The 15,959-nt window shown below is 38.6% G+C and overlaps 1 protein-coding gene across 14 annotated transcripts in view; it reads right to left on the minus strand.

Moving 5' to 3' along the window:
- The window catches only part of tjp1a (tight junction protein 1a), a 121,876-nt gene that overhangs the window by 72,789 nt on the left and 33,128 nt on the right, over positions 1-15,959 (minus strand). For all 14 annotated transcript variants that reach the window (XM_067587765.1, XM_067587759.1, XM_067587774.1 and 11 more), the window contains one exon: positions 9,706-9,919. In XM_067587765.1, the coding sequence (XP_067443866.1) occupies positions 9,706-9,831 (126 nt within the window). In that variant the 5' untranslated portion in view covers positions 9,832-9,919. The remainder of the gene's footprint in view (positions 1-9,705; positions 9,920-15,959) is intronic.

Genomic DNA, 15,959 nt, shown 5'->3' on the forward strand with positions numbered 1-15,959 from the left:
TCTCTCATTTTTGATTATATAACATTTGTATTTGCTTTGTTTTGTTTTCTCTATTTTTACCCATATTTGTCCATATAAAACATTTTCATTTTTCCACATTACATGTTTGTGGAATCAAATTTTCTCTCAGTTTTAAGGGTCTCTCTTTGCTCGAGTACATGCAGCCAGATTATTTGTGAGAGGCGAGAAAAGCCGAAGCTATGAGGAAACCTATGATCATGTATCAAAGCCTCAGTCATCAGGACATTTTGCATAAATATATAAAAGCTTATATGTCCTGTTATTTTATCTCTCTTGCATTAACTCTTATGTTAAATCTCTTAGATCTTACATGAAGCATTGAGGTTTAATTTGAAATGCTGCTTCATGAGCTGCTGAAGAAACTACTTGTCTGTTCACTATCATGCTTCATTAGATGGTGATGAGAAACATAAAAAATATTGGAGATAATAAATGCACATGACAAATGCACTTGACTCATGGGCAACACAAATTAACAAGAGAAGCTAAGACAACAAGCAGTCCAAGTCCAAACTAGAGATACATTTCATAATAAACACCTTGAAGAGGTGATTCAAAAAACCAAAAAACACAATATTTGAAAAGTCCACTAACAAAAAGAAATACAAAAACAGATTTCTCCAGTTTTCTATTGTATTCTGTGGATCTTGTGATACATTGCTTGTCTCATTTCATTCATGTATTTTATCAGTTGTACAGTAATTGTTTCGGCTGTTGGCAGTTTGACTCCTTTATTGATTGGTTGTTGTTGCCTTTGGCTTGAGTATCAAGATGCTGTTTTTTTTCTATCGTGAATTTAATAGCTGGTGAAGGTCTGTAAGAACAATATGTTGATTTCTAAATTACCTCACAGTGTGTTTACGATGAGTTTACTGCTTTCTTTTGCAGCCCTTCTCTCTGCTAACATAAATGCTGAACTGAGTGACCTCTTATATTATATCATATTAACACTATTCTCAATGATGATCACAAGTGTGGTAAATTGAAGCAACAAAATCTAACTTAATACTTATGTGACAACATTATAGTGGCTAAATAAGAGATTGTAGGTATTCTGTGAATTCAAACAGTCCTCCTTTATGCAAAGGTAATTAGCAATTTGAGGGAAACATCAACGGAAGAAAAGAAGCTCTTTTCTAGAGCTGCAACAAAAAGCTGTGAGATATTTCACCCACAGATTCACTAAAATAAAAAATAAAACAGTTGACATAAGTGCACACTACAGCCTGTTTTCCTTTTGTGCCCTCTCAACATAAAAAAAAAAACTGCCCATTCACATTACTTTAACCTATGTGTAATATCACCCTAACCTCCCACCCCCAGGGGCAAAGTAATTGTGTTGCCATGGAAACAGAGGAGAGGGCCTAAATTCTGAGCTGCCGAGAATCCATCCCATCTTGTTAGACGAGGCTGCTGCTGCTGCCACGTGGTACAAGATGAATGTTGAAGTCATAAATTAACCCAATCTTCTCTTTCATAATACAACACATCTTATGCATGAGCCAGCTACTTTATGTTCACAGCTGACACGCCAGGGTCTCTGAGCACAGAACACAGCTCCCCCCACCCCCCCAAAAAAAATTGGATTAAAAAACACAACAAGCCCAAACCATTACAGACCTTTAGGAATTACAAATGCCATTTAGTTTAATTTAACTCCAGACTATGAGGTGTTATAATATAATAATTCAAAACACCACTGCTACTTAAGGTCACAGAGGAAACGCTGTCAGTCACTGAGCAGAAGAATAATAAAATGAGTACTACATGTCTAATCAGAGGAACGCATGTTAACAGTGACTAAATTAAAGCTGATCTGGCACGAGCATTTTGAAAAAGTAAGCCGAGCAGGAGCACAACAGTTGCATCCCATGGGAAAGCAACACAGGGTTACAGTATGTGTCAATAAGAGCTGGTTGTTTTTCGATCAATACAATTAGTTGCGCTACTCTCTGAGGTGCTTAATGTTATTTATGCGATATCGACAGTTACCTACCTGGTCTTAAAAAAAAATGAGTATTAATATACTGTAAACAAACACGCAAACAAAGAGCTTGAGAACAATAGGTCATCTTTAACCAGCTGTAGCGCATTAAATCAATACTATAGAACAGGGGTGGGGCTGTGGCCACATGAGCAAAACAACACCAATACCGCTACTTTTCTTCAATCAATCTTGCGATTGTTCTGCTCTCTTTTAATTTTCCACCCTTCCATCTCACCTTGTCATCTCTCCCTACTTTCCTCACTCATCCTTTCTGCGTGTGCCCTCTGGTAACTCCTCCACACCTCCTCTCTGCCCTCCTCCATCCTACTTTTCTTCTGTCCCCCGTTTGAGAAATGCTGACCTGCAGACTCCCTAATGCGACCAATCAATATCACACAGAGGACAGCAGACCGCCGGACATACTAATATGAAGACACACTTCCTGCAATATATGCAGCCAGGGTATCCCCCCAGCCATTTCCTCCACACATACAGCATGTACACACACACACATACACACACACACACTACAAACCAAGAGTGATTGATTTATTTAATTTAATTTCATGTGAATGGCTCCATATGACCCTGTGTTAAATAAGGCCTTCTCACTTACAGGCTGCTGCTGTGGATGTCATAGATCATTGCTTCATCTATCTATAGAACCAACATTGATTCTGCCTGCCCTTCCTGCTGCCTGACATTACATATGCATAGTGCCGCGGGATGAGCTAACACGAGGGGCAGGGAGCATGTCATTATGCAGAGGGCTCCGTGTCTTTAAACAGCTAATGAATCACTCCGATCAAAATCAAAGCCATAGGGAACCAGAAAGCTACAGCCTATAGATTTGCTGCTGGTTAATGGCGAATGCAATTAACGGGAGACTTCAGTGGTCGTCCCAGATCGCAGGCATGAACTTGCAGCCCGTAGAAGTGATCAAACACTATAAGCTGAAAAGGTAACATAAACTGACAAGTGAAAAACACACACGCTTTTATCCCTCTTTTAATGTTCATCACTTTTGTGTTATGTCATTATTATTATATCAGTCATAGTAGTCAGTGGTGGAAGTATTCAGATCTTTATGTGTTTATATCATAAAAACATGTGTTGCACATAAAAGTGCTTTATTCAAGATTGTACTTAAGTAAAAGTATGCAATGTACTTATTAAATAAGTACTCATTATGCAGCAGAATGGCTGCTGTCAGTTTTATGTTACTACACATTATATTACTGGATTATTCTTACTGATGCATTCATGTGTAAGCAGTATTTTAATGCTGTAGCTGGTTGAGGTAGATTAAATCTATATGCTGTTGAGTAGTTTATTTTATACATTTTTTTTTTCAATCTTAATCAGCATAGTAACCAGTAACTACAGCTGTCAGATAAAACTAGTGGAGTATAGAGGACAATATTTCCGCCAGAACAGTAGTGGAGTAGAAGTATTAAAGCTGAATATAAAATAAATGGTCAAATTAAGTGCAAATAGAACTTAATTGTTCTTAAGTGCAGCACTTGAGTAAATGTATGTAGTTACTTTCCACCACTGGTACGAAGTAATAGTAGCAGCGGAAGATAGCATCAGTAGTTGTAGTAGAACTGAGGAAAATAACAAACTTTGATGTTGTTGGTTAATGGTTGTTAACGTTCATGCAACTAGTAATCTGAAATGTCTTTCTATTTCCTGTGTAGTTTGTTTTGCAGCAACAACTGTAACTGAAAGAAACAATTTCTCTATTTGATATAATTAAATATCAGTATATATTTAGTATATATATTTTTCATTTTATTAGTGTTTCACATACATACAGTAGGATATACATAATCCTATGATTTATCATCCTGAGAAACCAAAAACAACATAATATTCTACATACAAATACCCCTCATCACACACATCATACTTATTGTATTATTATGACACCATTCACCTTTTTTTTCCTACTTTTTTTTATTCTTCAGCATTGAATCTGACATGAATATTAAATCTATCCTGAAAACCTACATACATGTATCATATAAAACATGCCTTCTGTGGGATTTATGTATCATTATCAATGATAAATGCATTAGTGCTGCCCCTAGAGGCAAGCAGAGACAGAGCAGAGCTGTGGTCCCCGTCAGACGTTGCCCGCTGACTTAGTGTGCAGCTTTCTCTTTATCGCATCATATATCTACAGAAGTAATATCCACAGCCTCAGTGTGTGTGTGTGTGTGTGTGTGTGTGTCCATACTCACACAAAGACACAAGCACATTCATACTGTCTATCTAACGAGGTGGTATGACTTAAAAGGCATCAAACAGGGAAACTTCTTCATCCGGCATCTGATCTGACCAGACATCTGAATTCCAAGATTTACTTCCAAAGTAGCTAGTGGACCAATTCAACTTACAAACTCAGCAGCTTTTGGGCTGATGGCTGGTGTATGGTGATCCCAGAGGCTTAGCGCTACTGTGGGTTTAATAATTTGTTCAAAAATAACCACAGTTGCTGCTTTAACACCGCCCGACGCACGCAAAGGTGCAGGCACAGCACAGTCGCACAGTCGCACAAACACACGCACATACTGTACACAACCAAAGAGGCTGCGGACGATTTTCAGTGGCCTGTTTCAACTCAGGTAAGATAAACGACTTGTATGTGGAATGCAATCTTGTCCCGTTGTGCCTTGAGAACAAGGGATGAAGAGAGTGAGTTATAAGGTGTCTGCGGAGCCTCCTGTCTATCCGGGGAAAATATATTCATCTAATCGGAACATCCTGCTCCCTGCCGTCAAACCATTCTCTCATCCCTCACACTGCCCATCCATGTCATAACCTCCACTCCTCCCTCACATTTATCACTCCGTTTTGTAATCTCTCTTTTACACTCTCTCTGTCAGCCAGTGTTTGAGTGTTTGCCATCTCTGGTCTGCACCCATCAGCCCGGCAGAGAGGTCTGCCTAACCACAGAGTACATGATCAAGTATGTTCAAAGTCCGCTGGCAACGTCTGTCCGTGCTGGATGATGACACAGCACTCAGAAAGTTTGGGAGCTTAGTAGGAATGGAAATGTATGTAGGTGCAGAACATTTTTATACAAAACGCTGTAACTTCGAAATAACATTAAGCTGTTTACTCTGAAAAACAGATTTTCCACATTTGGACAGAAAGTTATGAACAGAAATTGTTTAAATGGACACCTGCCATTCAGTTCTGTGTTACTATTTGCTCCAGAATGCTTCAGGTTGAGGACTTGAGCTTCAATTTCGGTGTTGAATACTTGCCATGATTCATTCAAATGAATAAGGTGCATAACCATAACTGCAAACATCCAAGAGTTCATATTGTCAGTGGACATTTACCTTTAGAAATGTCAATGTTTACACTACCCAACATAATATAAACTGTAGAGAGGTTTATTCTTTTGGAGTAAAGAGGCTCCTTTTGCTTTGAATAAAGCATTAGCAGTACAGTACAGTGCTCATGTGAAAACATTTGTATCTGTGATTTTAGATAACTATTTTTGTGTTTTCGTCTCAGTTAAAGAACCAGAGAGGATACTAAACTTAACACAGGCGTACCAATTTGGCATCCTAGATGTACAATCTGCTTATATGACCTGAGCTGGTCCTCACAATTCTGGTACTAGCATGATTCAAAGATATTATGTATGATCATAGTAATCGCTAAAGGGTAAAAAAAGATATACTCTACTTTTGAAAATAAGCGTTATTCATCATGAATGGTCCTTAGGCCTACGGGCTGAGAAACTTCCATACATTACATTTGGCAGACGCTAAATGAGTTGACATGTGAACATGTTTTTCATTGCCCAAGCTTTCTTAGGCAATGAAAAACTGTCGTTAACTACCTCTAACACAAACAAAAATCTTCTTGTTGTCTCATTTGGACAGACTAAGTATTAAAAATTAAGGCTAGAAAGTGCAGAAAGATCTACTGGGAAACAAACCATGGCTCAATGATCAGACAGAAAGCTGTGCCACATGAATCTCACCAAAACAGTGTGTTCTTTCACCCCAAGGACTCTGCATATCAGGTCACACTTCACAATTTACAGAAACACACATGCACACTCACACACACACACTCAAACACACACACACAGACACACACACATCCATCTACCCAATGACATTGTTGCGAGGAATCAATCCGTTTGCTCCAGAGTGAAGTACACATTGGCAGCTACTTTGCATTAGAAGACAAATAGAGGAGCCACTAGTCTGTATTGAATAAATAATAGCTACAATCCCTGGTGATTTCACTCAGTTTAAACACGGACTTTTCCGAGTCTCTTCTCGCAGCCCTCACGGTGCTGTTTTTGATTACACAAAAATAGCTGCGAGTGAAAGAAAGAAAACACTGCATTATGAAGTAGATCATTTCTTCAATCTATTATTCATGCTTCAGACGATGCTTCATGGACATCTTGTGATGGGTCGAAGCAGGGTAAGAGAATGGAAGCTAATGTATCTGGGTAACATGCTCCAAGCAGACGATACTGTTGCATAGAGTGAGAGTGCAGTGAGATGAAATGGATACTGAGGCCTTTTTTTAGTCTGCATCTTCGATATTCTTGATGGAAGGAGAGGCATAATTGAAATTCAATGCCTGAGAGTCACATACAAACTTTCAACCTCAGTGGAAAATTGTGTAAAGACTGTGTAGGATAAAACATGCTGTATTTGCGCTGAGATTTATTGTTGGAATATCATGTTCTAGAGAGGAGCGAGAGAAAGGATGAACAGATTGTGAGAAGGGAGGTTTACTTCAAAAGGAATTCACAGGTTCTCTTGAGGCTGTGTTTGAAGATTATCCTTGCTGATGGATGGTCTTTAAAGATAAAACTGTGAAGCATCACTGGGACTCCAACTCTGACTTCTGTGATGCCTGAAATACTTTTTGCAGTACTCACATCAGTGTATGTGTTATGTACTGTACGTCTGTTGACAGATTAGGAAAAGTATAAGGCCTGTAACAGAGCAGATAAAAGCTACAGAGGCTGTGGGGTAGATTTCAAGTCTGAAATGGTGAAATCATATATCATTTTTACCTGAGGCTGAACAATTAACTGTTTTTATATCAAAATCAAAAACTGAAGTAGTGTGATTCTTAAGTTGCAAAAGCCAAACTTTTAATCATAACTTACATAGCAAACAGTTTCTTAAGCTGTACAAAGTGAAAGTTTTTGTTGGCAGCCATCTGTTGCTGGCAAATTGAATTTTAATGTTAATTCTTGGCTCTCGTCTGGATAATACGACACATTATAGTGTGAACTACTGTCTTCGAGGAAGAAACACCACTCTGTACGTGGTTTATATTTGATAAATACAATTTAAAATGGACTTTTGCTTAATTTGTCAAAATAATCCAAGTGATCGCCTAAAATCAGTTTTCAAAGAAGTAGCTAGTGTCCAGTGTTAACAAGGAAGAGTTGTCAGAACATCCCAGTTAAACTGCTAGTCACATTATACCATTGTTTTAAATTTACATGTAAATATGTTCTGAATAGCTCTAAACTGGGACTTTTGGGTTTCAGGGCGGTGAAGATGCTAGCTCAACCTGCTACAGGGGTTGTCAGTCAGATATCAAAACATTGTTTTATTTTTCATTAATTACTACCATAATTTGCATGTCGACATTATCAGTAATTAAAGCACCACTTTTGTTTGTCATGGTTATATTTCAACACATTAAGTAAAAACATATGTTGTTTAATACTATACGGACCACAAACACAGACCTGGAGTTCATTTTATAAGATTTTTTCACAATTAGAATTTCAATTGCAATACAGCATTCATCTAAAATATGTAAATCAAATATTTTCCTCAAATTGTTCTGTCCTATTTTTATCCCAGTAACATGGTTGCTATAGTTGGACAAAGTATCTTCCACTCGACCCAGAAGGAGTTTTTTGTTTTTGTAGATGACATAAAAGCAAAGTCACATATAACTTTCATTCACCATCTGCCTCTAAAGCTCCGGCATGACCAACCTCTGCTCTTGCTTCAATCACGTCTGCAAAAGGTAGAAAAACCCGCCCACTGATTTAGGCCAGACGGCTCACTGCTAAGTATTATGCAGCAGAGCACTCAAGGTTGTTTTAAAAATCTATGAGATATTTTCGTCTCTGTCTCCGAATTAGAAACTGACAGGAAACTTCATGCCATCAGTCATCAGTCAATCAAACTGACAAACTGGCTCAAACAGACGTGTATGTGTTGCATCATTCAGGATGGCGAGGCTTTGCTGTGTCATCTCTCAGCACGTTCTTGACTTGTCATCCGAACCCTGCGACTTCTTCTGTCCACCTTCAGCCCACCTTCACATCAATAATGGATTAACTTGTGTGAACTGCAAACGCTGTCTACCTTAAACGTAATCATAACGAGTCCCACTCCTGCTCTGACGACACACTGGCTGCTGTGGAGGGGAAGAATAATGACTCCTTACACAGGCACACCAGGCAGCTCCCAATTAAGGCCAGCTAAAACACTGAACACTCAAGGAGCATGCACACACACACACACACACACACACACACACACACACACACACTTAGACACACATGCATACACACTGCAGACTGTCAACATGAAGAGGAAGGATGGGGGCGGATTAGGAAACATCACACTGTGAACATTTATTAAAGGAGACATCTACAGAGGGTCAAGATATAAAGAAAGTAGTAGGGGGGGAGAGAGAGAGAGAGATTCAGTAGTGCTGTGCAGGGGAGAGACTTATCTGTATTTGTGTGTCCACTGTGGTCCCATGCCACAAAAAAACAGCTTCACCAAGCATGCATTAGTAGCAGGTTGGCATGCTTTTTACATCATAAACCGTTGGTTGCTTTCCCAAAAGCCAAACTGCCTGCACCACTCATAAACACACACACACACACACACACACACACACACAGGTACACACCAACACACACACACGCACGCACAAGTACACATGAGTTGACCGGTGGAGGGAGTGGGCCAAACGCAGTTCTCAGCTCAATGGACAATCCCAGAGTTAGTAAGGGTTTTTAGCTTCAAGCAGCTTACCCAATCATTTATCAGATTAATACTTTTCACGAGAATAAACCAGTCATAGAGAGAGACATATGGAATGTGTTAAACTGTGTTCATCTGAAAACCAAAGAAATATTGCATAACCAAAGGTCATCATGTGTGTGTGTGTGTGCGTGTGTGTGTGTGTGTGTGTGCGCATTAGGGCTGTAGATTGTGTAGATAAAATCTGAATGAAACCATTTGGAGAAAAAAATGCGTTTGGACTTCACAGACACTTACTTTCCCATTAAATCACAGCAACTGTAATTTCGTGAATGTAATCACAGCTTACATTTTATACAGTATTGTAAAATATTATTCGCTGCAGGAATCCAAAAAAGCAATATTGTTTAGAGATAAGGATTTTTTTATTTTGTTTTTATTTCTGTACTTTACTGTAGCAGTAGTACAGCAAAGTAGCGTGATTATGGTTGTTAAAGTTTAAGTTTAAGTTAGTCGATGCAACAAATCAAGAATAAAAAAATATTACTCTAACATCACAGTTGTTCCATTAGGAGACACGTTTTTGTCATTATAGCATATCTTGCGATGTTAAGTCAGTGTGATGACTCAAATGAATCAATGTAATGACACGTGTATTGCAAAGTGATGAGTGAGCCTTACATTGGAGTCGAGCAGATCAATGCTGTCCAGGCTCTTGCTACGGTGAATGCGGCCTTTGATGCGACGCAGGGAAGGTTTACCCTGGCTCACGGGCAACAAGAGGGTGGAGGTGGCGGACATTGCCATAGCACCAGCGCCACCGGTAGCACCTAGAGGCTCATCTGAACACCCAGGAGCACCTGAGGGGGATGTCTCTCCATCTGGCGGGGTCACCCTGCAACAGAAGGACAAAGAAACAAAGAAGACATCAGAATGGATGCAGGGCCTAAAAAATTTCCATGTCTGGAGTCTTGATCATTCACTCTTCTAAAATCCCTGTGAGAAACCTGTTTAACCATGTACATGTTCAAGAAGTCAGGTTTTTTTCCAGCAGAAATGTAGCTCTTAACTAGGTTTCTCTTAATCCCAGGGTTTCTTGTTAATGTTCATATGTAAATATAAATATGTAAACTAGAGTTGCAACGATTAGTCGATCAAAAGACAATGAACTGCCAACTATTCTGATAATTGCTTCATCATTTAAGTAATTTTTACGAGCAAAAATGCCAAACATTTGATGGTTCCGGGTTCTCATATGTGAGAATCTGCTGCTTTTCTTGGTCTTATATTATGGTAAATTGTGTATTTTGGACTGTTGGTCGGACAAAACAAGACATTTAATGACGTCACCTTGTGCTCTAGCATATTGTGATGGGCATTTTTCACTGTTTTTTGTCGATAGCAGACGATTAGTCAATTAATCAAGAATACAAGGGCAGATTAATCGTTAATAAAAATAACCGTTAGTTGCAACCCTAATGTAAACAAAATATGTTTCACCAGTCTGATACACTTCATTTTTCACTTTATGTTGACTAAATAAAAACATAGTATTCCGTAGTGAAGTACCACAGTAGGTACTGAGATCTTTGGGAATGTATCAAACCCCTGAATGTTTGTGTTGTACAGCTTGTGGGCTCAACAACCTGACATAACCATATCCATTAAATACCACACAGTTCACAATGACCACATTTTCTTCAAAGAGCAATCCACACAGTACACAGTGCTAGCAGGCACTGCTGCATATCTGAGGGAAAAACATAAAGATGCCTGGAGGATCAAAGTGACATAACTTTCCTCTTGCCTTCTTTACTTTTTAAAGGACATCCTCTCCTGTTGGGTGTAGTGGCATTCAAGCAAGTGTGAATAATTGGGCTGAATGTCAGCGGGTAGCCTGCAGATGGAGACTAGGTATGGAGCATCCACTTGTCTTGTATTATTAAGCCACAATGAAGCGGCTTTGCTTCTTACACGAGAGGTTGCAGATGCAGGGAATTTCTAGGGTAACTTAAGGTGAATTGCAGTCAATCTCATCATGTTTGATCATGCTTGAAATGGTGATCAAAATACAAAATGGACCAACGTTATAAAAAAAAAACCTTAAAAGATAAAATATTTTAAGAGGGAAAATGTAACCTCATATACATGTGATTTACAGAAAGTGAGGCAAAACGTTTCATATACACAGGATGTAGGCAGAGTAATCTTCTCCTGTCCAGCTCGGTGATGAATTTGTATGTGATAGCATGAAGCCTTTGAAAGAGAAGATGGACTATTTGTTGTACTTCAGATGTATCATGATGACAAGTCATCAGTCTGTGCCAGGGCTTGTACAAAAGTATTAGATAGAGTGAGAGTTGATGACACATGACAGTTTTCAGGAATAAAGATAAGCCTACTGACAGCCTGTCAGCCTCTCTGGGCATGAAGATGGCTGGAGCACACAAGAGGACGCCTGGGCTTTTGACTTTCAGGGAGCATTTTTACATACGTTCACCTCAAGTTTTGGAACTGTAACCATGTTTAAACCAATGTAAACATCCGACATCATCAAATTATAAAAACAACAGAAAATCACAAAAAGAATGACTTTAACAATAAGAAAAAATATACGGAAAAATCACCAGTCTCATACTTTCATTCAGCCACCAACAACTGGCAGCCAGGTTCTGAAAACTATCAATCTGTCGTATTCAACATGTGAAGAAACAGAAGCAGGCAGCACCACCATGCTAAGATTTAAAGTACTCTAGACTATCTCCAATGCTTGTCTATGATGTGGTTTGACATGGTTCCAAACAAGGCTTTTCTAAAGTAGTAATGTGATGCCGTAGAGAGCAGAGTGCCTCAGTGACATCACTACAATACAATAACGCTGACTACCTGTAGCTAATCCATTGTTCCGGTATTGTCACAGCATGTATGGTAAGCACTTTCCACGTGCATTTAGACCTGAAGCCCTGTCAATACATGTTATCTTTGCTTTTGTGTCCAGTAAAGCCTAGTTCAGATCAATGGTTCGCAACAAGATGAAAGAATGGTCTGGTTAGTTGCAGAGCGCCTGAAGCTGTTGCCTCGGGTCTCAAGAGATCAACCTTGTCAAATCACCATGTGGAGTTTTAGAACGTAAGGACACAGCTATTTCTCTTCAACCAATCAGGTAACAGCACAGGCCAGTATGAAAATATGGTGGATTTCTGGATAGAGGAGAGGGAGGACCAGCTCATCCAACAGCATTCACTTTATCATTGTAGCTAAAAAAAACTGCAGTAAAATAAAAAAATAAAAAACCAATGCCCTTTGCTCAATTGCAAGCATCCTGGATGTGTCCAGTAAGTTACGTCTTGTTCTTTTCGTTTATGCTAAGCTAATGTTGTGAGCTAAGTTAGCTAACAAACAAAACACCAGTCACCAGCCAAACGGTGGTAACGTTTAATGTGTCCACAGATAGTAACAGTAGCTTATAGATAGGAGCTTGTAGGCTATCAAAAACAAACAGAAATCCAGCTAATCCACTTAACACAATGTATCAATGCAGAAGTAGTGGGGTATGCCAGTGTATCGTTGCTATGGAAACAGTCATCTGTGTCTGTTCGCGTTGCTTTGATGTGAACGGCCCAGATTAAGAACATTTACGATCAGACGTTTTAGGATTCTTTTTCAAGTTTCATCCAGTCTCACTCTGAATCATTGATCTGAACTGGCCTTAAAAGGTATGGATTTCAAAACGTGTCTATTGATAGATGGTTCAATGAAAACACATTGTAGTCATTTTGCAAGTGCTCTAATTTAAAACCAGTGCTGGCTAGAGGCAGATCCAACCTGAGGGGGTATATTTAACTAAATATATTTTTGGCTTTCACATTTTCCTGTTTCTTTTTCTGCAACTGTTTTGATGTGAAAGAGATAAACTTGGTTCAGATCAATAGCAGCACAGTCTGTCTTGCATGAGAGCTGCGCTGTGTCTCTGCAGAAGGCTTCTCACTTAAGAGCAATGGCCCGGAGACCTGTTTTGTATCTGCCTTGATTCATAACAAACAGTTTGATTCAAAATACACACATGCATGCTGATTTACTACCTTGTTGTTGCCGTGGAAAATACTAAGATTAAATTGCTAGACACCGCGCTCTGCTGTACGCGGGCCTGAGGAAATGAGAGCTGTCGCTCCTCTAATGTGAGAGGAAAAAGTACAGTGATAGAATATCTTCCTGTGGTAGGATTACTGTCACTTGACTTAAATATTAATACAACAGAAGCAAGACTTTCTTCTTTCAGATCAGTTAGTTATTTAACTGGCATCCCAACAGTAACCATTTCAATATGACATACGTACATCATACCAACCCAGCACTCTCCCATTCAGTGATACTCTGCAAAGTGACGTTCAAAACCAATTTAAATAATCCCCCAGATTAGGCAGAATACCTGTAGGCAACTCTTCAATTTGTGCATTTCCAAAATTAGTTGAAAACAACAGTGACACCCTATTATTAGTAATGATAATAATAAACATTCTGTACATATATTAGCTGGTAAATTTCAGTACAGAAAAGCCAAATTATGTTTGAGGTACAGTCATTCAGAAACATTGTCTCCATTACATTACAAACTCTTTTCAACTGTCTCACTCAGTATGAATACATGGTGACAATTGTTTAAAGGAACAAATGTAAAGGATAAGTATCAAAATACTTCTGTATGTTAAAAATTACTTTCAGCCTATATACGATATTATAATCAGATTTTTAAAACTCCCAAATATTGATATCAGTATCAGCTTCAAAAATCCACCATCTGTTGGGCTTTAGTACTTGTTACATGTTACATATACAGTAAACGCATGTACTGTATATATTAAATTTATAATAAAACATGTCAGTTATACATATATATATATATATATATATGTATATGTATGACACACATAAAGAATCTGGAGGAGCCCAACCTCCGTCACTGTAATCCCAGGGTTGTTTTTACAAGGGGGATTCCATTCACATATCCAACAGCAGCTTATGAAGCTCTGTGGGTTTTAACAACACAGTTTCTAAGAATGAAGAGTGCTGACACGGACTGTATCTGCGTGACTTAAGAAGGGTGGTTTACAACCTGTAGGTCAGTCCACTAATCCTGCACTAATAGATAACATCACTGAGGAGAAACAGAGAGATTACTTGGAAGGACTATTTGGTTCAAAGATTACACTAAGACACCTAGACATTGTTTTCACAAGTCATTACATCTATCAATTAGTCGGGATGTCACGATTTTCCAAATCCATGATTTGATTTGACTTTAGATTGTAAGGTCATGATTCGATTTGATTTTAACATTTCTTTTCAGCACTGATGGCGATGCCACTGTTAGACTATCAAGACTTGATTTATAAAGATCAACGGATCATTGATTTTATGCCCTGACAACTGACATTTACATTTTCAAATTCTTCTTTAAAAAGATAGACTATGTGGTATCAAGTGTGATATAACTGCCATATTTTTTTGGATTGTACCACATTAAGGCCACATGGTCAAATTTAAACAATTTATTTACAATGTAATAACTAACTTATTTCACCAGTCAATTGGGAACAAACTGTTAAACACAAAAACAAAAAGAAGAGCCACTAGATGGCAGAAAGTTACTTTACAACAACAGCTTGAGTTTCCTGCAGGAAACTAAGTTTAGTCGGTCCCTGCGCACTCGCCTCACAGCCGGCTGTTCATACAGACCAGTGTTATTTGACCCACTCAGACAACGGCTTGTTTTGCTGAAATTAGGTTGTAGCTCGTTGTCTACCTTACTACGGTAGGAAAGAGGCATCGTTTGTGTTTTAACAACGTTTCGCTTATGAGTTATTGATCTGGGAAGTTCGAGTCTGTCAATATATTTCCAACTTTACCGAAATGTGTAGCATAGCCTATAAACTGTAGTTTACTCATAGGGAAGGCAAAATGTTGCCACACTAGTGATTTCAGAGAAGCAGGAGGATTTTCCAGTTTGGGTGTTTCTCCATCATCTCTGACTGTGGCAGTGGCCACGACAAGTAATGCAGCTGTATAGCTGTGTAGCTACTGATAAGCTGCACAGAGTCGTCTTTGAAATGTTGTTGTTTTTTTTCCTTCGGATGCGCCTAAGTGGGCGGGGGTGGAGAGAAAAAAAAATACTGGGAGAATCGCTGATCCTACTTTTGATTTCGATGGTCGAAATTGAACGCTCATTTTGATCGATTTTCGATTTAGAATTGAAATTGTGACACCCCTATCAATTAGTCTTTAAAAACAATGTTCATAAAAAAATTAATGGATAAAAAATATTACTTGTCCAAGAGTTTTGCAGAATCAAGTGACTTTTAAAAAAAAGATGAATGTTGTTTCATTAGGATACAAGATTAAATTATTCAGTTTAGCAAGATCCTTGAAAGAAGCTTAATTGCAAAACTGTGTTTATGTTTTGGTGGGTAAAGTCATTTTAAGAAAAAATATGATTCTAGGACACAATAAATACTAAAAGACTTGTTAAGAGGGTCATTTTCTTTCCTTTTACCTTCTCTCTTTTTAAAATATACTGTATGCAAGACAGACTTCTGACAAATATGTCATAAGTCACGCATGAAAAAAGTAAGACAGAAACACTGAGTTTTGTTGATCTATAGTCTGGTCCAGACAGGCAGTATAAACATCAGAGTCCAAAAATTAAAACCGTACAGGATGCCAGAAGGAGCAGCCGTATGACTACTCACTTGCTGGTAGCGTTTGAATGATTTATCATCAGTGATGTTGCAGGATTTTAGTAAGATATATTGAGCCATACAAGCCAGTGAATTAGATACAGTCTGGCTGTCTGTGCAGACGGAGGTTAGTTTCACTTTTCATTGCCTCTGGAGAAATATGGAGAAACTCACAAACAGCTTGGAGTGCACTCACAATGT

Source organism: Thunnus thynnus, chromosome 1 (genome assembly GCF_963924715.1).
Source record: "Thunnus thynnus chromosome 1, fThuThy2.1, whole genome shotgun sequence".
Classification (NCBI taxonomy): domain Eukaryota; kingdom Metazoa; phylum Chordata; class Actinopteri; order Scombriformes; family Scombridae; genus Thunnus; species Thunnus thynnus.